Here is a 26,074-nt window from a genome sequence, read left to right as displayed (position 1 = left end):
TATGAGTGCAGTCTTGAAGAATCGACTTCACATCAGAATGCAGTTGAGCATCTTTTCAAAGGTATGCTTTAACTCATAAGTTTAAGTGATGGGTGTTTTTGAGAGTGCTTGGTAACCTCCAACCAATCTTCAGTTAGGAGTTCAACTTATACACAGAATCTGAATCCTCTGGCTTTTCTTGCTAGAGATCCTGGAGCAGAGGCTAAGTGAGCTCACTTCAGGACCATGACTACACTTAACCTGTATCACATCTGTCATTTCCAGCCTTCTCTTTAAAAGCCCTTTATTAATGTACAAGACAGTGACCTAAGTCTGATATAAGTAGGCTAGCTGGGTGGGATCACTTTGGAGTGTTGACATTTAAGAAGTTCTCTTCTCTATGAGACTACAGGTGATTATATATTCCTAAAGTTTTAGGACAAATGAAACTTTCCATGGCCTTTCCTCCATCGCCAGCACTGCCCCCATTAAACCATTAGTATCCTTTAGAAATTAAAATATTTTAGTGTTTAAATTAAAACTGCCCAAGGGTGTGTCAAGCCTGGAATGTTTTCAGATTGCATACTTCTGTTTCTGTTGTTTTTGTTTGTTTGTTTGTTTTAATTGGAAAGAGCTCCACTGGGACTCTATCAGAGTGGTAAACATGCCAGAAAGCCAGCTATTTGCTTTTGCAAGATGAGAGAGGAAAAGGATCTTTTCCTGGTTGCCCTTTGCCTATGGACCTATTGGGCTAGCATAATGACAAAGACAGAATATTTTTTAATCACATGGCTGAAATGAGAGGCACTAAAGTTGCTTTTGCAGATTAGAAGCCTTGCCTGTGGGAGCTCTGCCTTTTAGAAGGGCCAAGCTCAAAGCCAATTCTGCCCCTACAAGGGGAAGGGGCAGTGGCTGTGACTGATATCCAAAAGATTGTCCTAGGCAAGGATGGGGGCTCCTCACTCTAGGTAGAGATCTGCTCCCAGCACCACCCTGTGTTCCTACCTAGGACTTTGGCTGAATTCTTCCCCAGAGGAGCAAAAGGGCGAGTCAGTTGTGTAATGACCAAGACACCCCCACCCCCAGGCAGAAAAATCAGCCTGTCAGCACACTTTTTCTTTCACACTCCTTGGTTGTCACAGACCCACAGTTAACTGAAACTTTCCCCTAGAATAATTAAGAACTCCTGTCTTTTTAGGGTGATAGAAATCTAAAAATGACAGGCATGGAGTCATGCAGCAGAAGCATGCTGGGCCCTAAAAGAAGTGTTGTCATTAAGGGCTTCCTTGGTGGCTCAGATAGTAAAGGATGTGTGTGCAGTCCTGGAGGCCCAGATTTCTTTCCTGGGTCGGGAAGGTCCCCTGGGAAGGAAATGGCAACTCACTCCAGCATTCTTGCCTGGAATCTCCCATAGACAGAGGAGCCTGGCAGGCTATAGTCCATGAGGTTGGAAAAGAGTTGGACAAGACTTAGTGACTTCACGTTCAGTCCTTTTTAAAAATGTGTGACGATGTGTCCAGGCACATCGTCTGAGATCAAGAATGCTGACTTACACCAGTTTTGATGTTGTTGTGGGTTGTTTTTGTGTGTGTGTGTGTGTGAACATGAGAGAATCCTCTCTGGGGATGCATGTTCATCTCTCCAGTTCCTGGAGCCCCTGCAGTCAGAGGTGGCCCCCTTCCCCTCACAGATGAATATTCTTGTGGTCACCCCTTCTCCGCTGCTCAATGCTTCTGGCTCTAACCTGCATTCTGGCCAGTCCTTCTCCCTGTCTGTCCTTGTTCACCAAAATTCTGCCTATTCCTGGGCATGTCTTGTCTAAAACAGTTCTCCTCCAAATTTGCCCTGTTGCCTATTGAAATCCTGCCCTCCACACTCATAGCCCAGTTCCTCCCAGTAGATACATTCTGAAGGGCAGTGTTTTTCAAACTCTAGTCACTTGTATTTACTATTTTTGGCATTCCCAAGACCTGATCATACAATTACTGCCTTAATATATTTTTTATCTGAAGCAGCAGCTCTTTTAGAAAAAAAAGAAAAAAACAAAACCTGATTTCAATTTTGGACATAAACTTGACTACCAGACAGTAGGTTAAGATGGTATTTTTGCTCGGAATAAAAGATGCAATGTGGATAACTGCAGTCAAAACAAAAGCAACTCTTCTAAATTCTCCATAAATACCATTTTGCTGGGGATTGTTCTGTTCCTGGTGTGAGTTGCCTTGAGTGTTAGGTGTCAAGGTGCCAGGACCATGCTGAGACTATTCTGGAACGAATTAAAAGAGATGAGAACAATACCCACTTTTCTCAGTGATTGTTCTTCAGTGCTTTGGCCATTGGGAGGCTGTCAATTTCCTTGGGGTACATGCTCTGTAGGTTTCCTGGCCAAGGAAAGCGTTCTTGTTATTATCCAGATGGACTTTGGTTAGTCTTTCTCAGTGCTTACTGAACTCTAATTTTGTAAAACAAGGTACTTTCAATGATTCTGTTCATCCACTGGGTTATCGGCTGGCAGGTGGGCAACTCCAGGCCAGGGGCTGGGTCAGTTGGCCTCAGAACCTCAAAGGTTTTGGCAAGTATCTCAGATGTGAACAAGCACCTGATCCAAGGAAGCTGATGTTTTAAGCTAGAACATGCTGCAGAAGAGGCCTAAGAATATAAAGTGAGAATGTTCTCATTCATGTGGAAGTCTTTGGCATGGCAGCCTGGGATGGTCACATAGAACTCAGTGGCACGGCGACCCTGCAGGTCAGTCTGAGTCCCATCTACTTTCTGTTTTGTTTTTTCATGCATTGGCTTCAGTGGTAGTAAAGCTCCACCAGCCACAACAGCGGGCAGCCAGTTGCCCCTGAAATGCTGGTCCTCATCCATTCATCCTCCCAAACTCCCACGGCTAGGGTCACGGCCACTGCCATCACCACCTGCACGGTCACGGCCCAGCCGCCGGTGCTGCCACCAGCACCATGGGGAGCCCGGTGCAAAGGCTGAGGCCGCTTTTACCAAAGAAGACTGCCCTGGCCATGCAGCAGGTTGACTGGAACTCATCAAGCAGGTTTCAAACGCCCTCCTAAAAGTGGCATATGCAGAAGATACAGCGCCAGCAGCAGCAGCAGCCTCAGTCTTCACAGGGGACAAGATATCCGAAGAGACAGGCTGTGAAAGGTACCGAGCCTCCCCGCTCTGTTTTCCATGGTACCCTCTCCTTTTTTGCCACATGGACAGGAGGAAAATAGTCCTTGTTTTATTTGCTTACTTTCCCTTCTTTTCATGGCCACTGTATCCTGGAGGCCTAACACATTCCATTTGGCATTATTATTATTTTTTTTTAGTTTTTTATTTTTTTAATTTTAAAATCTTTAATTCTTACATGCGTTCCCAAACATGAACCCCCCCTCCCACCTCCCTCCCCAAAACATCTCTCTGGGTCATCCCCATGCACCAGCCCCAAGCATGCTGAATCCTGCGTCAGACATAGACTAGCGATTCAATTCTTACATGATAGTATACATGTTAGAATGCCATTCTCCCAAATCATCCCACCCTTCCCTCTCCCTCTGAGACCAAAAGTCCGTTATACACATCTGTGTCTTTTTTCCTGTCTTGCATACAGGGTCGTCATTGCCATCTTCCTAAATTCCATATATATGTGTTAGCATACTGTATTGGTGTTTTTCTTTCTGGCTTACTTCACTCTGTATAATCGGCTCCAGTTTCATCCATCTCATCAGAACTGATTCAAATGAATTCTTTTTAACGGCTGAGTAATACTCCATTGTGTATATGTACCACAGCTTCCTTATCCATTCATCTGCTGATGGACATCTAGGTTGTTTCCATGTCCTGGCTATTATAAACAGTGCTGCGATGAACATTGGGGTACATGTGTCTCTTTCAATTCTGGTTTCCTTGGTGTGTATGCCCAGCGGTGGGATTGCTGGGTCATAAGGTAGTTCTATTTGCAATTTTTTAAGGAATCTCTGCACTGTTCTCCATAGTGGCAGTACTACATTTCTCCAAAGAAGACATACGGATGGCGAACACACACATGAAAAGATGCTCAACATCACTCATTATTAGAGAAATGCAAATCAAAACCACAATGAGGTACCACTTCACACCAGTCAGATTGGCTGCGATCCAAAAATCTGCAAGCAATAAATGCTGGAGAGGGTGTGGAGAAAAGGGAACCCTCCTACACTGTTGGTGGGAATGCAAACTAGTACAGCCATTTGGCATTATTTTTAAAAATTATTTGGCAGCTTGCTTTTTTTCTTTTTCAATTTCATTTCATATACAGTGTATACACATCTTCTTAAAACGGGGTGAAATGGATGCCTAGACACATAACAATCTGTTGTCTTTATTGACTCTCTGTTTCTTTCTGCACCCTTTCTCAGAGGTATTGTTAACCATGAGATCTTTCTCTAATTCATGTATCACATATATTTATCTACGTGTGTTTATATATACATAAATGACTTCATAAAGTTATTACTTTTTTTTCCTCTTTGAACACATAAAAATTGTACTATCCTTACCTTTTTCTCCCCCTACCCATCAGCATGTTTTGGAGAGCAATCCATGTCAGTGCATATGGCTCTCTTTTTCTTTTGGACTGGTGTGTAATATTCCACAGTTTATTTAATAAAATATTTGCATCCTGATAGACATTTCAGTTGCTTCCAGTTTTTATCTGTTGTAAGCATTGCTACAATAAATATCTTTGTATAAGTATCTTTGTGCATGTTGATGAACCCCTGGGCATTATTTTTGAAAGAGTAGAGTGTGTGAAGTGGATGATAAAGGATACCTTAATACCAAGGGATTAGCACCTGCCACCCAGTGCAAGAAGAGCCAGTGTCAAGAACCATTGCCAAAGTGCTGAATGACAGCTCCCAGCTGGAGTCTCTTTCTGGGATGATGAAAGCGGAACAAAGTGCTGATCTGATGGGGACTAGTTTGTCTGGTTCTCATGAGGACTGATACTGGTCTTGTTTCATGAGGAAACCTGCATTGAGATCCTTCATTATTGGGCTCTTGGATTGGAACTCTCACATACTGAGTGCACCATGAGGAGGAGAACTGGTAAGAGTTGCAGCACGTTGTGAAATAAAAGAGTAGCCAGATATGGAACTGGCCCCCAGTGAAACTCTTCAAAGCTTGGGGTGGAGGAAGACCCAAAGATTGAACACAGAGTATGGGAGTACAGCCAGATTGATACTGCTGTCCGAAATTTTGCTATGGCCGAACCAGGTCTGGGATCTTTCAAGTTGGGATGGGCAGTTCCAGGCTCCTGAATTCATAACAGTTAAGTATAATGAGCATTCCAGGGGAACTTGGGAGCTGGCAAGAAGGAGCTCACTGATGGTATGGTTCCTAATTCCCAGATTGTGCTGTTAAACATAAACAAAACTGTTCAAAACTAGTTGAGGTAGTTAGGATAGATTTTAATCTGCTATTTACTATCGCAGTAGGGCAAAATGTCCAGCATGAACTGACATCAACCCAAATGTGTACACAGGGGACTGGGGTTTTAAAGGGAGAATCTGGGAATAGGCAGGGGGAATCATGGGAACTCTATAGAGTTGGAAAGTGACACTTTTACACAAAGTGGGAAGGGGGTATTGGTCCATGTGAAATATCTGGGTTTGGTAACTCTGGTACCTCTTAAAGGTAGGCTTCTGCCCTCCCATAGAGACTGGGCAATGGGCCCTATCCTTAAGTGTTGACTGGAGCAAATAGTCAATTTTATTGGCAGCCTTGAGTTTTCTTAGGTGGGGACTTTAAAGGCGTTGAGGGGGGGGGGTCATCCTAGTATGCAGCCTTGAGCTGCTGGAAACTTAAAGACCCAGGTGGAGGACTTACTGAGAAAGGGCTCCTTGGAGCCTTGCTCAAATTTGGCCAATGTGACAATCTCTGTTCTTTGAAAAAGAGAAACTCAAAGAGTGTGGATTGGACCCTGCTCCCACCACAGCTTCCAGATGGGACAGGCTTCCCCAGGCTGTGGGTGACCAAGAACGTTTGCTTTTTCAGGTGTCCAGCAGAAAGAGATCACACAGAACCCATCCACCTCCACAATCACCCTGGTGACCAGCACCTATTTGTGGCCCCTGGTGACCAGCTCAGTTACCATGAGCACCCTTGCATCTTCAGTCAGCACGCCCATCACTACTGCTTCAGCTGATGTCGCTGCAGACACTGCCAAGTATACTAGCAATGTGAGTGCCAGTGGTTGGATAGGGGAGGGCCAACCTTGGATCTTTCTAGGAATTAAAGGGGACCGGGAAGTGGTGGAATCCCTCTCCAACTTGCCTGTTCTCTTAGCATGGTCCTTGTTAGGGATGTGGTGGGCAGGCTTACCTGCTCTATGTTCACTTGTGAGCACACTCTCCATTTAGGTTCTGTCTTCTGTCTTTTAAAATTTATTTTATTGAAGTATAGGTGATGTACAGTGTTGTATTAATTTCGACTATATAAGAAAATGATTCAGTTATATACACACATAGTTTTTCATATTCCTTTCCATTATGGTTTATCACAGGATATTGATTGTAGTTCCCTGTGCTATACAGAAGGACCTTGCTGTTTGTCTACACATCATAGTTTGCATCTGCTAATCCCAGATTCCCAAAGTGTCCCATCCGCCACCCCAGCCCTCCTCTCTACTTGTCTCTTATTTGCCAAGTGCTTTTATGCTCACTGTTTAATCTGGGCAAGCACACACACACACACGCATCCACACACACAAGAATTCTGAAAAGAAACTTGCAGACATGCGGAACTATTGGTTTATTTATTCAGTATAATGGACTTTGGTAAGGACCACTCTCTTTTTGGCCCCGGTTAATTTTTCACTCGCTAGTTGATCATGTCAGTGTCCTCTTCTACTTCTATGATATATTCGGGAAGGTGAATGGGATCTGCTAATGATGGGGACTGACATGCAAGGAGGTGGCAGGGTTGGAAACCCTCACTGTGGACAGCTGAGTGACCTGTCCCTGTGTTCTCTACTCCTGTCACTGTGGACTGGTTCACAGTGCCAATCAGGTTGGTGTGTTCCATTCCCCGTGCTTTCCTTCTAGAAACGACACAGAAATAGCATGGGACTTTGAACTTGAAATTGATCATGCACGGCTTTTCCCTGGGACAAGAATTCCTTAACAACTTTCTCTTTACAGAAAGGCAAGCCCCAATTCCTCTCACGTGGGTGATGATTTACTGACAATCATGAAGAAATTCTGCGTGGGTAATGTCAGTTTAACGATCAAGGCAAGAATACATGGGTAGGGGTAAAAGTCAATGTATTTCAGTCCTGCAGTAGTGTTTTTAGAACACTTAACAAGTCAACCCCAAATCTTTCCTGACAGATAAAAAATTTCCTGACAGATGCATTCCTGCAACATCTTTGCCCTCTGCGATCCTAATTAATATTCTCACTTCAACGAGTGATATTCTTGCCCATCAGGCATTACTGTAAGTGTATGGGTATTCTTGTTTCCACATGTGGGTCACAGTTAACTATTCCTGTGATAAAGCATTGCTTGATGTGCGCAAATATCATGGAAGTCTTTTAAAAAGTCACAATTCAAGATGTTGGAAGCATTTGATCCAGGAATGAAAGAATAGGTCAAATTCACATGCAGTCTAACAAAGATACACAAACTTAAAAAAAGAAGGAGTAAACACAAGCAGTACATGTATGTTGAATAGGGACATGCAAGACAGATATGACAGCAGAGCTGTGCATAATGGCACAAGCAGGGGTGCAACATGAAAGAAGACAGGAGGCACAGGCAGACTCACAGGAAGAAATATCAACTCACAATCATGGGCAAACACAACGGACACACCCAGTCTTCATTCTAAACATAGGAAAACATGAACACATCCAGGGCACAGGAAGCAAATGCAGCTCAGGATGATTGAGCCAGAATGCTCATGAATTCATCACTAATCCACTGAGTCTCACACGCATTGATATTCAGTGGAAGAAAACCTTACACAACACATCCGAGTGTGCAGTCAAATCTAATACTACCTAGACTTTAGGGCCCAAGAGAAAGCCCTGAAGAGTCTGGGGCACAAGTCATGGCAAGTTTCCAGAGAATGACCATCCAGTCAACCATCCACAGTTTAGATTTACTAACCGATCCATGACTATCTCTACACTTCACTGCAGGACAGGTTGGAGCTAAAGCCACCCCTGGTCCTGAAGCACTGGTAGGAAATATTAGGTGTCGGGGGACACTGTCCTAAACTTTTCTTGTCTTTATCTTCTTTGCAATGCTTAAAACTTCTGAATGTGGATGAATGCCATGCAGTCCCTAGAATGACCCAGTATAAGGTCCCGAAAACCATGCCCCATTATGCTATCTCACACCTGCTGTAGTTATCACAGCATAGTTTCTGCTTTAACTAGCACTAGGGGCTGCTTGTTCAGAAAGCACCCAGAGAAGGCCAAGCCTTCTCGAGCTGTAGTTGCATCTCTGTAGGAGCAAAGCTGGGGTGTAGATAGTCAAATGGAAAAGCTGGATCGCAGCCATTCTGACTGGTGTGAAGTGGTACCTCATTGTGGTTTTGATTTGCATTTCTCTGATAATGAGTGATGTTGAGCATCTTTTCATGTGTTTGTTAGCCATCCGTATGTCTTCTTTGGAGAAATGTCTATTTAGTTCTTTGGCCCATTTTTTGATTGGGTCATTATTTTTCTGGAATTGAGCTGCATACGTTGCTTGTATATTTTTGAGATTAGTTGTTTGTCAGTTGCTTCATTTGCTATTATTTTCTCCCATTCAGAAGGCTGTCTTTTCACCTTGCTTATATTTTCCTTTGTTGTGCAGAAGCTTTTAATGCTGGAGAGGGTGTGGGGAAAAGGGAACCCTCCTACACTGTTGGTGGGAATGCAAACCAGTACAGCCACTATGGAGAACAGTGTGGAGATTCCTTAACAAATTGCAAATAGAACTACCTTATGACCCAGTAATCCCACTGCTGGGCATACACACTGAGGAAACCAGAATTGAAAGAGACACATGTACCCCAATGTTCATCGCAGCACTGTTTATAATAGCCAGGACATGGAAACAACCTAGATGTCCATCAGCAGATGAATGGATAAGGAAGCTGTGGTACATATACACAATGGAGTATTACTCAGCCGTTAAAAAGAATTCATTTGAATCAGTTCTGATGAGATGGATGAAACTGGAGCCGATTATACAGAGTGTAGTAAGCCAGAAAGAAAAACACCAATGCAGTATACTAACACATATATATGGAATTTAGAAAGATGGCAATGATGACCCTGTATGCAAGACAGGAAAAAAGACACAGATGTGTATAACGGACTTTTGGACTCAGAGGGAGAGGGAGAGGGTGGGATGATTTGGGAGAATGGCATTCTAACATGTATACTATCATGTAAGAACTGAATCGCCAGTCTATGTCTGACGCAGGATTCAGCATGCTTGGGGCTGGTGCATGGGGATGACCCACAGAGATGTTATGGGGAGGGAGGGGGGAGGGGTGTTCACATCTGGGAACACATGTAAGAATTAAAGATTTTAAAATTAAAAAAATAAACAACAACAACAATGGAAAAGCTGGCCCTAAGCAGGAGATCTCATTCAGGACATCTTGAAGGGGACATCCATAAACCCGTGAACTTTGACATTCAACATTTACCCTTTGCCGTCAAGAGATGCTGCTTCAGGAAGGAAAGTCGTAGAGTGAGAATTTCATGTGGGACAGAACTTCATGTGGGACATCACCCTCAGGCATGCCCACGTTGGAGCCATTCTATCTGGGATGAGAGGACAACACTTGGGTTAAATAGACGTTGAACTCCCTACCCCATTTGTGCCAGTCTATCCTTTGCCCAATCCAGAGGTGGATTTGATTCCAGAAAGCAGTCATCTACTTGGGGAGGACCACCCTAAGTGTTGACCAGTCTTTCAGTGAGCTCCATACGCTCCAGGTGTTCCCATTGGCCCTTGAACAGACTAGCGACATAGCCCTAGATAAAGGACAGGTCCGTTGTGGTTGAAAACATTCTGTGCTGAGCCATTCAGCAAGGAAGAGAAACTGTCACCAGGGGGCTCGTGAGAAAAATGTTATTTCTACACCTTGGCCTGATAGAGGCGCTTCGGCAAAGAGCTTAAGCCTTCCTTGAAAAAGGAATATTTACCACTGAGCCATAGCAGCAGCAGCAGCATGGGACACGGAGCACATGGCTGGGTAGGTTGGTCCGAACATCCTCATTCCCCTCACCGCTGCCCTTGCACACTTTGTACCTACCTGAGTTCCTGGAAAAAAACAAGAGTTCACATGACCTCAAACATCTATGATGGGAGTTGTTTTCCTTTATCTGACTTCTTGCAATTTATCTTTCCCTCTGGTCACTTTTACCAGACACTAATATCCTCACTGCCTTCCCACCCCTCACTTTCTCCCTAGGCCACAGCCCCTCGCCATATACTTTATACCTGATTCCCTAAGATGTTACCTGGAAACCTAGCTCTGGGAAGCACTCTCAGCAAAGCTGACTGTGCACTCATATACATGCTCATATACATATGGCCTTCTAGGTTCATAGTGAGTTGAATGTGAAGGCCTTTTCTTTGTCCTGTACTCTTAAAATGTCTGATGATATGCGACAGAGAAGATACCTGGGGCACCACCTTCCAACAAAATTTTGTGTTCCACTGTTTCAATCTCTGGTCCTTGTTCACCAGACCCTCTCCATGAACATCCACATTTCTCTTGTAAAACTTCCATACACACAGTTAATGGGCCCTTCATCTTCTTTCTCCATCCTCCCCAACCCCCTCCCCATAGGAAGAACTGCGTCCCTGACACAACCCCAACATATGACTTAACCCTCTTTACAAATCTCCATGGATGGTAATTCACGCGCAGTAAACTGAGAATCCTACATGCAGCTGAAGTGTTTGTCCTGAAATCCTGCCCAAACAATGAGACACAGGCAGTAGATGCTTTTTATTTATCCTTCACAATTATTGCAGGTTTATTTGTGTCTCCCGCTCAATCCATTTCAGCACCAGACCACTCTTCATTAATTTCCCATCCGAGAACTATGCTGGCCATTGATCTTCATGTGAAGCAGCTTCTTCGGTTTTCTTTTTTGGGTAAATGGGGACACTCCATCATAAGTTTCTCAACATCTAGGGGGAGGGGGTTCCTTTCAAAACAGAGAGAGAAAGAAATATGTAAACCTACCTTCTCTAAAAACACCAAAGACAGCTTGAATTTTTCAAGTCAGTTCCTAGGAGAGAGTGTCTGTGCACTTTTACATTACTTCTAAGCACATAGTAAAAAACACGTATCCCAGTCTTCTCCATAGAACTATTTACAATAGCTAGGACATGGAAGCAACCTATATGTCCATCGGTAGATGAAGGGATAAGTTGGAGTACAGATACACAATAATATGTTACTCAGCTCTAAAAAGGAACACATCTAGGTCAGTTCTAAGGAGAAGGAATGAATGTGGAGCCTATTATACTGAGTGTAGCAAGTCAGAAAGAGAAAAACAAACACGACATTAACACAAATACACGGAGTTGAGGACCTTGTAGGTGGTACTGAACATCCAACATGCAGGGCAGCAAATAAGACAGAGACATATAAAGATCAGACTTTGGACTCAGCAGGAGATGGGGATGGTAGGTTACTGTGAGAAAACAGCCCTAAAACATTTACATTAGCTTATGTAAAATAGATGACCAGTGTGAGTTTGATGCATGAAGCAAGGCAACCAAAGTCATGTTGTGGGACAACCCAGGAAGATAGGCAGGGGAGGTCAGTGGGTGGTGGGTTCAGCATTTGGAGGGACACATGTTGGCCAATGTAGAGCAAAACCTGTCTCGGTATTATAAAGTAATTATCCTCCAGTTAAAATAAATAAATAGACTGTTCTCCATAATCCTGCACAGTGGTCACTATTCTCAGAATGAGGGTAGCAGGTGAAAAAGATGCAAAAGAAAATTTAAAAACAAAACAAGTGTGATGATCAAAATCGAATCAAATGCTGGGTCACTGGGGGAACCGCCTTGCACAAAGGAGACTCACAGACCTTTTTTGAAAGGGGACTTCATGAGGAATAGTAGGTGGGTTCCAATTTAAGAGGAGCCTGTGGGTGGACTTTTTGGCCATGGAATGAGAGTTGAGAGATGTGCAGCTGACTTAGATATAAATTGGAGTGACTTTGGCCTGGCCAGGCCACTTCATCTGCCTCAAGCTTCTCTAATTAGAACCTGTTCTTCACTACATTTCTGTACCCTTGCTGTCTCTTGCTGATTCCCTCATGCCCTGGTGTCACTCTGTATTCCACAGAGTCCCACTTTCTCCACAAGTGAAATAAATGACCCAAGTTCCTGGACAACACTTATCCCAGTGCTCAAACCCTGGGTACCTCACCTCTTGTCCTCCCGGTATCTCTCGTGGTGGAGCCTTCCTCTTCACATAGTACTGCAAAGGATTGGGCCACAGATCCTTTATGATGATCTGCCAGGGAAATGAGCAAGGTCAGCACAGGGCTGGCCAGACCACAAGCCCTCCCGTGTATCACCAAAAGCTCCAACATATATCACCAGTTCTGGCCCATTGGCTGTGTGGGACCCCACCTCAGCAATCCGGTCAGATCCAGTGAAGTTGTGGTCAAAGAACCAGTTGAAGAAATTAACGCTGCTGTCATGGTGCCTGCGGCTGTATGCCTTACGTTCAAACCCCTGGTACCACTGAACTGGAGTCGAACAAGATGCTTGGTATCCTGCAGGAAAAGTCGCATGGGAGAAAGACCTAAATCGCTTTCCAGTTCAACCTACACTTTTCTGCCCCCACCTCCCAAATCCAGGGAGCTGCTTCTTACCAGTGACGTTAATCAGATACTCCTTAACAATCACTTCATTCTGGAAATACCTATTCCTCCGAAAGGACAATGTGATCTTGCAGTGATGAGTGGGATGCCTGAATTCCTCCACCTGCCAGGACAAAGTGTGGGGAGCTGGGGGTGGGGTAGGTGTGAACCTTTTACAGAAGAGCTGTCCTTTCATGTTTTAAGGATAAACAATGCCCCCGCCCAGTCACCTCTCCCCCACAATCATCAGTGTCCCCTGCCTGACCTTCAAGTTGGTCATGAAGTGAAGCATGTCTTCATCTTGGTTGCTCATCAAAACTGACATTTGGGGGTGGTTCATAAACTGCTTTAAGTCAAGGAGCCTCTAGATGCTAGAGGGAAAAGTGCTGGAAAAACAAAGCTAGCCTAAAGAGTAGAATGGCACTGTTTGACTTCAACTTGCTACCAGTTAACTCGTCACATTTCTGTTGACCCAAACTGTATGAATGCTGAATAAGGTCCAAGGCTGTGCCTATGCATGCAGTATCAGGAGGTTCTCTTCCTAAGAGCATAAGCTTCATCACAGCCCCTTGAAAGTTAGCTTACTCTGGAAAACAAGCACTCCTAGCTAGAACCAGTATGACCACTTACACATCACAACATCACCCCCAAATTCACTCAGCTTTTCGGAGAAGAACTGGATTCCAGACTACCCTTTTCTCTGAAGAGTCCCTGGTGCTAATGACAATTCTGACTGAGACCTCTGCAAATAAAGTCCAAGTTATCACTTTGAGCTAACCAGAACGCTAGGACATCACACCTGCTTTCAGGAACAGATATGCAGGAATGGATATGCAATACACATCATCCAAAAAAGTAAATTTTGTACCAGATCTGTAAACTGCTCCTGCAATACCCCAGGTTAAAAAAAAAAAATCACAAGCACCACACCAAGGGATACAACTTCGACCCAGAAGCCAGGGATTCCCTGGATGATGGCACTTCTGTGTTCTAAATGCACCCTCCGCCTCTGGCAGTTCTTATGCTTCAGGCGAGCATGCGCCCTTTGGGCTTTCTTATTCACGGGATCCAACTCCAGCTGCAGGGCCACCAGCGCCTCCAGTGCAGGCTGGTCACTCGGGGCTCTGGGCCTTGGATGTTCCTGGCCCTGATCCTCCGAGAACACCTGCTCCTGCTCTTCGTACACCACCACTTCCACCTCCTCCATGACGTCTAACACCAGCAGCTGGAACTCCTGCCCGATTCCCGCCACCTCTCCCTCCTCCAGGGCCGCACCTTCTTCCACTGCCTCCACCCAGAAGAGGGCGGCCTCCTCTCCTGACTCACCACCTGGGGCCTGCATCGCCTCTGCCTCCCCCATCAGGCTGGTAGGCCCCAGGGCCCCTCCCTCGTGAAGGCCCGGGCTCACAGCTAAGATCCAGGATCCTGGAGTGCTGCCACCTTCCTCTGGCCCCGTCTCACTCTCCATGCTGTTTTCGCCGTAGCCCCGAGCTGCAAACAAACTGGACACTAGAGCACAGCCGACAGCCCTCACAGTCCGCCCATCCGCCGCAGTACACGTGGTACTTCAACGGGTTACTTGCCCACAGCCAACGAACAGGGAAAGGGAGAGATGCAGGCGCAGAACCCTGTGCCACCGCGCACGTCTAATATGGCGGCGGGAAGGGGTTGAACTCTCCACCCTGACCTCCAGACCTCATCACAGAACCAATCAAATGGAGTCTAAAGGCGTTAGCTCTTTGGACACACCCCTCGGAGGTCTGGGCCGTCTGGCAGTAGGTGAAGATCCGCCAAACCCAACCCAGCGCAAAGTGGGCGTGTCCTCGCAAGCTATTTGCCTGCCTAACAATGTAACAGTGCCTGAGGAGCGACTGGGAGAGCCAGGGCACCTGCCGCTGCAATCATCCTCAAGCTTGAAATTGCCCCTGGGGCAGTGGGCGACTCCGCATGCTCAGGGATCCACACAGTTGTGACAGGTTTCCTGAGTACCTCAGGTTCAGAATTGCTCACTTCCGAATCAAACTGCAAGCCACGGGTTGGGGGTGGGTGGAGTAGGACGGAAGCGGGCAGGGTTGGGGGGTTGGGAGGGGAGTGCACGGTGGAGGGGGTGGGGGAAGGTGGGCGGGTTGGGGGAAGGTGGGCGGGTTGGGGGAAGGTGGGCGGGTTGGGGGAAGGTGGGCGGGTTGGGGGAAGGTGGGCGGGTTGGGGGAAGGTGGGCGGGTTGGGGGAAGGTGGGCGGGTTGGGGGAGGGCTTATGCCGACCTCACGGATGTGCACGTGCTTTAGAGTCATCTGTAAACTTGTGCCTTAGGCTTGAGCAGTGTCAAGAATGCAGCCATCCTCTGAGGAAGAAGCAGAGCACTTTCCTCGGCTAGCTGTCCAAGCTCCACAGTGCTGCCCCTAGCCAACCCCCACTGAACCCCTGGCCTACACTCGGTCAGCTCTTGGCACATCCCCCAGGCCTGTGGCTTAGAGCAGGCACCTGGGTAGTTAAGGATGTGCGCCTGCGGATGCACTTCCCAGAGGAACAGAGGTATTCCTGTAAGTGTTTCAAGTGGCCCAAAGTGCTCCTCCTGACCATTAGTTACTCCTACCTCCCGGCCCCATAGTTAAGGTGAGCACACTCAGGTTAAGTGCCTGGACAGTTTCCACTGCTCACACTCTTGTCTCCTAGGATGTCTGGTGTTTCACACTGAGCACCTATCTTAGGCCTGACACACACACACAGACACACACACACAAACAGGTGACACAAGTTCACACTTGTACACGTGTGCAACACGCATAGACACAAATGCAAACAGGTGTTTCAGAGACTGAAGAACCAGTGGTTAGCATGACTGCATAGATTTCTTTATTTCTCACAGGAAAATGTTTATTCTGATCTTCAGATATGATATATAGAGAAATCCAACTTTCATGAAGGAGAATAATGCCTAGATTTTGATACAGGAAATATAGAGAACTCCACATTTCATGGTGGACAGTCCTTGTTTTATACATTAGAAATAAAAAGGGTTAAGTATTTCACAAAGAAACGGTGGTGCCCAGAATTTCATTTATGAAATAGAGATAATTTAAATTCCATATTGGTTCCCCAGATCTTAATTACAAACTTCATGTCAGTAAAATTTCATAGAGATTTTCATATAGGAAATGTGATTTCCTATTCCAGTTTCAGAATCCAAGAAGGGAAGTGTATGCTCAACTTTTCATATCTAAAATGTATAGAATTCCCCATTCATGTAGGAAAACTCATGCACAGATACACATCTGTGAAACAGACAAGATTCCGCATATGATCAAGAAAATTATGCAAGATTTTCTAACGTGAAATACCAATTTCCTGTTTCAGGTAGAAACATATGCACTCATTTTCTCACATGTGAAATGGAGAAAATTACATATTTTATGCAGAAAAATCATCTTTCAGGTTTTCATCTGCACAAAGCAGGGCATGCAAAGCAAGTGGTCTGGAACAACCCAGAAGAATAGCGTAGGAAGGGACGTGGGAGCGGCTCCAGGATGGGTGGGACACCTGTGCACTTATGGCTTATTAATGTTGTTGCATGACAGAAACCATCACAATATTGTATGGTAATTAACGACCAGTTAAATTTAAAAAACTATTACGTTTTGAGAAAAGTAAAAGAAGAGAGGGGCTCAACTGCTCTATGGTGGCATAAATAGGAAGGAAATCCAGAATTGACAGGATGTAGATATGGACGTGAGAGTTGGACTGTGAAGGAGGCTGAGCGCCGAAGAATTAATACTTTTGAACTATGCTGTTGGAGAATACGCTTGAGAGTCCCTTGGACTGCAAGGAGATCCAGCCAGACCATTCTAAAGGAGATCAGCCCTGGGATTTCTTTGGAAGGAATGATACTAAAGCTGAAACTCCAGTACTTTGGCCACCTCATGCGAAGAATTGACTCATTGGAAAAGACTTTGATGCTGGGAGGGATTGGGGGTAGGAGGAGAAGGGGACAACAGAGGATGAGATGGCTGGATGGCATCCCTACTTGATGGACATGAGTGTGAGTGAACTCCAGAAGTTGGTGATGGACAGGGAGGCCTGGCATGCTGCAATTCGTGGGGTCACAGAGTCAGACACGACTGACTGACAGAACTGAACTGACCTGATGTACACGTAAAATTGATTCAGTGTGACATACGTACAGCAGAAACTAAAGCAACACTGTTATGCAACTGCAGTCCAAATATGACTGTTGGAAATACAGTACATGTCAACTATAATTCCAGCAATGAATAAATAAATGGTAGCTCCGTTTGCAGTATATGTCCTTGAGGATGTTATGCTAAGTTAAATACTTCAATTAGAGGCAGACAAAAGCTTTTACATCACATAACATTGTAAAGTTCAAATCCCTGTGTTATAGAAACAGAATAGAATGTGGTCATCAGGCTAGTGGAAATGGCCCATGATGGCCCAAGTTACCAACTTTTACTCACAGGTTCAATAAGCCCATCAAGGAAGATACTGCAATAGAGGCAGGATGGAAAACAGAGCTGCAGGCCTCAGCCCAAAACCATTAGGGAAATTAGAAAACCCCACACCACCAACAGAAAGCCTCTCAGCAGAATGAACTGAAAGATATATTACAGACTTCCCACAGGGCCCTCCAGGCCCTTAGGCCTTGGGCTGGGTAATGAACTGTGGAGCTTGGACAAGCTTGAAGACAGGCTTTGTCTTGCAGAGTCCCGGAGCCCTTGCTGGATCCACTCACTGGCCTGGCTCAGGTTTCAAAGCAATGGCCAACATGTCCCATCGCCATCTTCATGTCCGATTGGTCATGGCAGTCTCCATGGGTCACAGTATACAGGACCCAGCTCCCCATTTGGGTAGACTGAGGGTGCTGAGGGTCAGCAGCATGCTGGTTACCTAGTTCCCTCATTGAAGGTGGCTGGGCAGTGTGTGTGGGCCTTGGTAAGGGAAGGGCGCAGAGAACTGAGATCTGCGTCTTCCAACTGGGACTGGGAACTGCTGGAATTAACAAGATTGGTGCTAGATGGATGCTCTCAGACAGGATAACCAGGCTATACAGGGACCCCATCCTTGCAGCCAGGACCTTGGAAGGTAAAAGTCGATCTTCGAAATCTGCTTTCAGGGAATAGGGAATAATAATTGTTTCCCTTGAGGATTACAGGACACAGGACACAGTCCACCACCTTACCTCAAGAACACAAGATCTGACAGCAAGAATTTTGCAACAGCTAATCACACCCCGCTCCCCGCCACCCCCCCCCCCCCCCCCGCCGACCTCACATTTCCTATACGTGGCCTTTGCTGAAAGCTTTGAGGGAGTTTGCAATTTTTCTTTCCATTGACTTAGCATTTTATTCTTTTTTAGTACAAGCATTTATAATTATAAGCACTTTTAGATATGCATCTCACGAATTCTGATATGCTGTGGTTTTATTCTCAGCTACAATATGTTTTTAATTTTTCTTTAATACCTATTTTTAAAATTTTATTTTAATTGGAGGTTAATTACTTTACATTATTGTGGTGGTCTTGGCCATAATTTCACGTGAATCACATGCACTCCCCATCCTGATTCTCCCTCCCACCTGTCCCCCATCCCATCTCTCAGGGTCATCCCCGTGCACCAGCCCTGAGCACCGTGTCTCATGCATTGAACTGGGACTGGCGATATCTGTTTCATATAGGATAATATACATGTTTCAATGCTATTCTCTCAAACCATCACACCCTTGCCTTCTCCCACAGAATCCTAAAGTCTGTTCTTTACATCTGTGTCTCTTTTGCTGTCTCGCATATAGGGTCATTGTTACCATCTTTCTAAATTCCATATATATGGGTTAATTTTTCTTTCTGACTTACTTTTCTCTGCATAATAGGCTCCAGTTTCATCCGCCTCATTAGAGCTGATCAAATGCATTCTTTTTGATAGCTGAGTAATATCCTACTGTCTATATGTACCACAAATTTCGTCTCCATTTGTCTGCCAATGGACATCTAGGTTGCTTCTATGTCCTGTCTGTTGTAAACAGAGCTGCAATGAACACGGGGGCACACATGTGTTGTAATTCTGGTTTCTTCGGTGTGTATGACCAGCAGAGGAATTGTAGTTACAATTCCAGGGTTTTGAGGAATCTTTATGTTGTTCTCCATTGTGACTGTACTAGTTTCAGTTCACACCGACAGTGTGAGAGGGTTCCTTTTTCTCCCCACCCTCTCAAACATTTATTGTTTGAGAACTTTTGGATAGCAGCCTTTCTGACCGGCCTGATGTGGCACCTCATTGTAGTTTTGATTTGCATTTCTCTGATAATAAGTTATTTTGAGCATCTTTTCATGTGTTTGATAGCCATCTGTATATGTTTCTTGGAGAAATGTCTGTTTAGTTCTTTGGCCCATTTTTTGATTGGGTCGCTTACTCTTCTGGAATTGAGTGCAGGAATTGGTTGTATATTTTTCAGATTAGTTATTACTGTTGCTTCATTTGCTATTGTTTTTTTCCCATTCTGAATGCTGTCTTTTCACCTTGCTTATAGTTTGCTTCGTTGTGCAAAAGCTTTTAAGTTTAATTAGATCACATTTGTTTTATTTTTGCTATTATTCCCGTTATTCTGGGAGATGGGTCCTAGAGGATCCTACTGTGATTTACATCAGAGAGTGTTTTGCCTATGTTTTCCTGTAGGAGTGTTATAGTTTGTGGTCTTACATTTAGACCTTCAATCATTTTGAGTTTATTTTTTGTGTATGGTGTTGGAAAGTGTTCTAGTTTCAGTCTTTTATGAGTGGCTGACCAGTTTTCCCAGCATCAGTTGTTGAAGAGATTGTCTTCCCTCCATTGTATATTCTTGCCTCCTTTGTCAAAGATAAGGTGTCCATAGGTGCGTGGATTTTCTCTTTCTCTTTTGTTCCATAGATCTATGTTTTTGTCTTTGTGCCAGTACAATACTGTCTTGATGACTGTTGCTTTGTAGTATAGTCTGAAATCAGGCAGGCTGATTCCTGCAGTTCCATTCTTCCTTCTCAAGATTGCTTTGGCTATTGGAGGTTTTTTTGTATTTCCATACAAATTGTGAAATTATTGATTCTAGTTCTCTGAAAAATACCCTTGGCATCTTAGTAGGGATTGCATTCAAGCTATAGATTGCTGTGGGTAGTATATTCATTTTCACTACAGTAGTCCTTCCATTCCATGAACACTGTCTATTTCTCCATCTATTTTTGTCATTCATCAGTGTTTTATAGTTTTCTATATGTAGGTCTTTTGTTTCTGTAGGTAGATTGTGATTTTTAAAGGCATAAACCATCCATCTCCTTGCATGTCTCTGCAACAAAGCATATCTCTGCTTTAAACTCTAGTGTTTCAATATTGCTTGGCCTAAGGATGTTGGTTGCATGAGTATTTTGTTAATAGTAATGAGTTACCTCTCAAGTCTATAGAGGGTAACAGACTGTCTGAGAGAATGACTCAGTTCAAAACCACATACACTCAGAAAAGTATGAGCAGTTTTTCCTTCTGTATAAAGCAAATTAGCAGAGACTGATAGCTCCCCCAGTTACCAGGTGAATTTAGGATCAAGTGTGACAAAGGCTGTCATCCGGTCTTACTCAAGGACTGCTTACTATTTTGAAAATTTTGTAATGAGCTGATTTTCTAGGATGCACATGTAGAGTATATCTTTGTCTTGTCAGTCTTTTAGTAGTTTGCTTATAGAGTGTACATCAAATTATAGTTTGACACTTACTCCAAGATAGAAATGCTTTCCTTCCATTATGTCTTTGAGGAGAGGATTTCTAGATTGGTTATAAATTCTGAAATTTGTCTTCATCTGTATTACCCCTGGACAATCCTTTTTTTTAACCAGTTGTTTTCTGTGTTGTGGAGACCTACTTCATAGGGTGAACTCTGGGAGATAGATAGAGCAATACCAAGTGGAAAGAAGAAACTCGATATTATGGAATAAATTGTGTTCTCTCAGAATGTGTATGTTGAAGGTCTAACAGTCTGTACTTTATGTATAGTCAGACTGCATAAATTATAATTTATTTCTGACCCGTTTTGGAAATAGGGTCTCTATATAGGTAGTTGGGTTAATACGGCTGGCACTTTATAAGAGCAGGAGATCAGTCACAATCAACACAGAGACATTACTATGTGAAGACAAAGGCAAAGAATGGCCAGTCAGAATCCAAAAGAGACGTCAGAAAAAGACAAATCTGCTGACCCTTTGATTACTGAATTGATCCCCAGGATTTGGAGAAGACATTTACTGAAGCTACCTGGTATGGGCCACTTTGTTATGGCAACACTAGCAAACCAGTACATGCACTTTCTCTGGAAAATAAGCCGTCAGTTCCAAAACAGGCATCCTTTATTACTTTTTAAATTCTTCACTTTAATTGGAGGTTAATTACTTTACAATATTGTATTGGCCCTGTCATGCATATATTTTTAGGGAATGGAAAATGCTAAAGAGCTCTTTTTCCCATCAACTGATAATCCTCATGGATACCTCATGCTCCCTAAGAGCTTTCACTGTCTCTTTAGAGATTCAGCTGGGCTAGAACGTACTCCTCTTTCATGGATCAAGTTGATCTATTAGAGTGAGCATAATTCACAGGCAGTGGTAGTTGAAAATAAGCACATCAGGAAGGCAGTCTGACCTCATTAAAAAGACACAGTCCTCTCCTTTTAAATCCGAGGAGGCGAATGGTAGTGACCAAGGCATCGCTGCCCATTGCTGTAGTGAAATCACACAGTTGTGATGTCATGGTCACCATGACATCATGGTAAGGAGGGAGGTCTAGGCGTCCCTAAACCTCCCCTCACCAAGACTCTAGGCTGCCATGAGGCAGCCTAGAGGATCTCAAGCCCTCTCAAACCATTGGAGCTGCCTGGGCCTGCCCCCCACACAGTTGGCCAGGTGGGTGTGTTGGTGTCAGCTTGTCCACAGCAGAGTTTGTTGTCTATGGCTGCCACGCCTCTCTCCAGTCCTCTGGATTCCTGAGACCCCAAAGAGGCCACCATTCTAGCTTCCTAACTACATCTCTGGAAAATAAAAAAAGAAAACAGGAATACAATCCACTCCAGGCTGAAGGGCCCCCAACCCATGGAGAGGTACATGGTCCTCAACCCCAACAAGGGCCACTGTGGGCAGCAAAACCACAGCTCCAGGCAAGCTTAATATTAACACTTTCAGCCATGCCAGGGACACATCCCCAGGATTGATAGAGTATAGACTTCAAGTCCTCTACCAGCTCGAGAAACTGTGCTAGCAAGACCTCTCCACCATCCATGTTAGCCACACCTGGAAGAGTCTCTACTGCAGCCCATCATGACCAAGGCATGCTCAAATGAGAATATTGGAGGTAACAGTACAGGTACAGTAGGCCTTGGAGAAGTCGAACAGCCAAAGTGAAACCAATAGATGCCTTTAATTCCAGTTTTGGAGAGAAAATGCTCATCTCCCAGATGATCAGATCAATAGGATTCAAATCACTAACAACACTCAGCTTAGCTAAAAGGAAGTGCAGGTTCCCTTTATGGAACTTAATTAATCTCAGTGCAGGCCTGCCTTCAGCCTCTCATTTCCATTCCTCAAATGTTGCCACTCAGTCAGCAGGCAGCTCAAAATATGGACAATGGATGGGCACTCATGGAATTCAGTGAAGACTCTAAGAACAGAGAATCTTTCCCAGGCCAGGGACAGAAAATGCTACAGGTAGGTGATATGCTGGAGGAAGTTGGAAAGGAGAATGAAGGGGAGATTTCTGAGCTACGATCTGACTTCCTGAGGTGGTGGGAGCTGCTTCAGACATATCTGGAGGCCTTGGGGGCTTACGGTCAAATTTAATAAAGAAAGGTGGCCACTGCCCTCCGAGCTTTTACGGTGTTAGTGCCTCAGCATATCAGACTCAATGGACGTGAGTCCGAATGAACTCTGGGAGTTGGTGATGGACAGGGAGGCCTGGCGTGCTGTGTTTCATGGGGTCGCAAAGAGTCAGACATGACTGAGTGACTGAACTGAACTGACCTGATACCAGACTAGACTAAGTGCAGTATCACCAGTTAGAAATTCAGGACATATTTCTGTTTGCCTTTCTTTTCAGCATGAAGTAATGGGACTGGATGCCATGAGCTTAGTTTTTGAAGGTTGAGTTCTAAGCCAGCTTTTTCACTGTCTACTTTCACTTTCATCAGTACAGACTCTTCAGTTCCTCCTCGCTTTCTGACAAAGGGTGGTGTCATCTACATAGCTGAAGTTGTCATATGAACATCTGAAATATGCAGGTATTTCTGGGGTTGTTGGAACTTCCTGGAGACTTGCTGTATCAGACTTGTTCCAACACCTTGAATACTTCATAGAGCTGGAGCCAGGACTCAGCTATAGTGGACGGTTCTCATAAGCATTATTCAGTTCAGTTGAGTCGCTCAGTCGTGACCGACTCTTTGTGACCTCATGGACTACAGCACACCAAGCTTCCCTGTTCCTCACCATCTCCCCTTAGCTTGCTCAGCCTTGTGTACATTGAGTCAGTGATGCCATCCAACCATCTCATCCTGTGTCATCCCCTTGTCCTCCTGCTTTCAGTCTTTCCCAGGGTTAACATCTTTTCCAGTGCGTCAGTTCTTCACATCAGGTAGCCACACTGTTGGAGCTTCAGCATCAGTCCGGCCAATGACTATTCAGGACTGATTTTCTTTAGGATTGACTGGCTGATCTTCTGGAAATTCAGGGGACTCTCAAGAGTCTTTTCCAACACCACAATTCAAAAGCGTCAACCCATTCTTTGGCTTTCAATTTCTTTATGGTCCAGTTCTCACACCCATCCATAACTATGGGAAAAGCCATAGCTTTGTTGGATGGACCCTTGTCAATAGATTAATGTCTCTGCTTTTTAATGTGCTCTCTGGGTTTGTCATAGGTTTTCTTCCAAGGAGCAAGTTCCTTGAATTCCATGGCTGCATTCAGAATCTGGAGTGATTTTGGAGTTGAGGAAAGTAAAGTCTGTCAGTATTTCCACTGTTTGCTTTTCTATTCAGCATAAAGTGATGGGACCAGATACCATGATCTTCGTTTTTTGAATGTTGAGTTCTAAGCCAGATTTTTCACTGTCCACTTTGACTTTCATCAGTACAGACTCTTCAGTTCCTCCTCGCTTTCTGAGAGGCGGTGGTGTCATCTGCATATCTGAGGTTGTCGTCTGCACATTTGAAATATGCATATCTGCATACCTGAGGTTGGTGTTTCTCCCGGCTATCTTGATTTCAGCTTGAGCTTCATGGAATCCTACCTTTCCTTTGATGTACTCTGCGTAGAAGTTAAATAAGCAAAGTGGCAATAGACAGCCTTGACGTACTCCTTTCCTCCAGTTTGGGACCAGTCCATTGTTCCATGTCCGATTCTAACTGTTGATTCTTGACCTCCATAGAGATTTCTCAGTTGTTCTGTGTTGATGTTTCGTTAAACATTTTCCAGTTTGTTGTGATCCACACAGTCCGAGGCTCTAGCATACTCAGTGAAGCAGAACTGCATGTTTTTCTCTAATTCTCTTGCTTTTTCTATGATCCAGCGGTTGTTGGCAATATACTCTCTGGATCCTCTGCCTTTTCTACATCCCTCTTGATCATCTAGAAGTTCTTGGTTCACTTGCTGTTGAAGACTTGGAGACTGACCATTCCTCTGCTAGTGTGTGAGATGAATGCCGTTGTTGGTAGTTGGAACATTCTTTGACATGCCGTTTCTTTGGGATAGGAATGAAAACTGACCTTTTCCAATACTGTGGCCACTGCTGAGTTTTCCAAGTTTGCTGGCCTATTGAGTACAGCACTTTCATAGCCTCATCATTTAGGATTTGTCATAGTTCCACCGGAATTCCATCACCTCCTCTAGCTTTGTTCATAGTGGTGGTTTCTAAGGCCCAACTGACTTCTTGCTCCAGGAAGTCTGGCTTTAGGTGAGTGAGCACACCATCGTGGTTATCTCAGTCATTTCAGTAGTTCTTCTGTGTATTCTTGGCACCTCTTCTTAGTATTGTCTGCTTCTGTTAGGTCCATATTGTTTTTGTCCTTTATTGTGCCATTAGGTCCATATTGTTTTTGTCCTTTATTGTGCCCTTCTTTGCATGAAATTTTCCCTTGGTATGTCTAGTTTTCTCTAAGAGATCTCTATTCTTTCTCAGTCTATTGTTGTCCTCTGTTTCTTTGCACTGAATGCTTAGGAAGGCTATCTTCTCTCTCCTTGCTATGCCTCAGAACTCTGCATTCAGCTGGATATATCTTTCCTTTTCTCCTTTGCTTTTTACTTTTCTTCTTCACTCAGCTATTTGAAAGGCCTTCTCAGACCACCATTTGCCTTTTTTGCAGTTCTTCTTGGGGATGGTTTTCATCACTTCCTCCCATACAGTGTTACAAACCTCTGTCTGTAGTTCCAGGCATATTTCACACCTAGTGACCTGTGGAATGCAGTGAGCCAGCCAGCAGTCTCCATCACAGCAGCAGGTGATGGGGCTGTAACTGCCACCCTACCTAATCCCAGGCCTTACCCTCTACTCTTTATTACTGATGTCATCATTTTATTTAATCCTCCAACCCCTTCCCCCGCAACTTGGGTACCATTCTAGGTTCGATGCATGAGACAGGGTGTTTGGGGCTGGTGCACTGGGATGACCTAGAGGGATGGAATGGGCAATGAGGTGGCAGGGTGGCTCAGAATGGGGAACACATGCAACACCACTACAATATTGTAAAGTAATTAGCCTCCGATTAACAAAAAGTTATAAAAGGAGATCAGTCCTGTGTGTTCATTGGAAGGACTGATGTTGAAGCTGAAACTCCAATACTTTGGCCACCTGATTCGAAGAGCTGACACATTAAAGAGACCGTGATGTTGGGGAAGATTGAAGACAGGATGAGAAGGGGACAACAGAGGATGAGATGGTTAGATGGCATCACCGACTCAATGGACATAAGTTTAGGTACACTCCAGGAGTTGGTGATGGACTGGGAGGCCTGGTGTTCTGTGGTTCGTGGGTCTCAAAGAGTCAGACATGACTGAGCAACTGAACTGGACTGAAGTCTCTTATGTGTGAACCTTCAAGTTGGCAATTTTGAAAGACGTGAATGTTTGCATGTCTAATCATGTAAATTAGTTCACATCTCTTTTAAATGGCTTTTACTGGAGCATCTGTTAGAAAAGATGGAGCATTTGTATTTG

At 44.5% G+C, this 26,074-nt stretch overlaps 1 protein-coding gene and 1 pseudogene across 1 annotated transcript; one reads left to right on the top strand and one right to left on the bottom strand.

Moving 5' to 3' along the window:
• The window catches only part of LOC138431536 (MYND-type zinc finger-containing chromatin reader ZMYND8-like), an 86,909-nt pseudogene that overhangs the window by 4,649 nt on the left and 56,186 nt on the right, over positions 1-26,074 (top strand).
• LOC138431240 (testis-specific Y-encoded protein 3-like) lies at positions 10,136-14,324 on the bottom strand. The gene is made up of 6 exons (XM_069573384.1): positions 13,797-14,324; positions 13,122-13,199; positions 12,869-12,980; positions 12,624-12,769; positions 12,413-12,504; positions 10,136-10,283 (listed from the first exon to the last, which is right to left on the bottom strand). The coding sequence occupies exons 1-6, from the start codon at positions 14,322-14,324 to the stop codon at positions 10,136-10,138; spliced, it is 1,104 nt and encodes a 367-aa protein (XP_069429485.1).

The sequence above is a fragment of the Ovis canadensis genome, chromosome Y (assembly GCF_042477335.2).
Source record: "Ovis canadensis isolate MfBH-ARS-UI-01 breed Bighorn chromosome Y, ARS-UI_OviCan_v2, whole genome shotgun sequence".
NCBI lineage: Eukaryota > Metazoa > Chordata > Mammalia > Artiodactyla > Bovidae > Ovis > Ovis canadensis.
The sequence above is the reverse complement of the archived record's forward strand: the minus strand, read 5'-3'. Positions and strand labels throughout refer to the sequence as shown.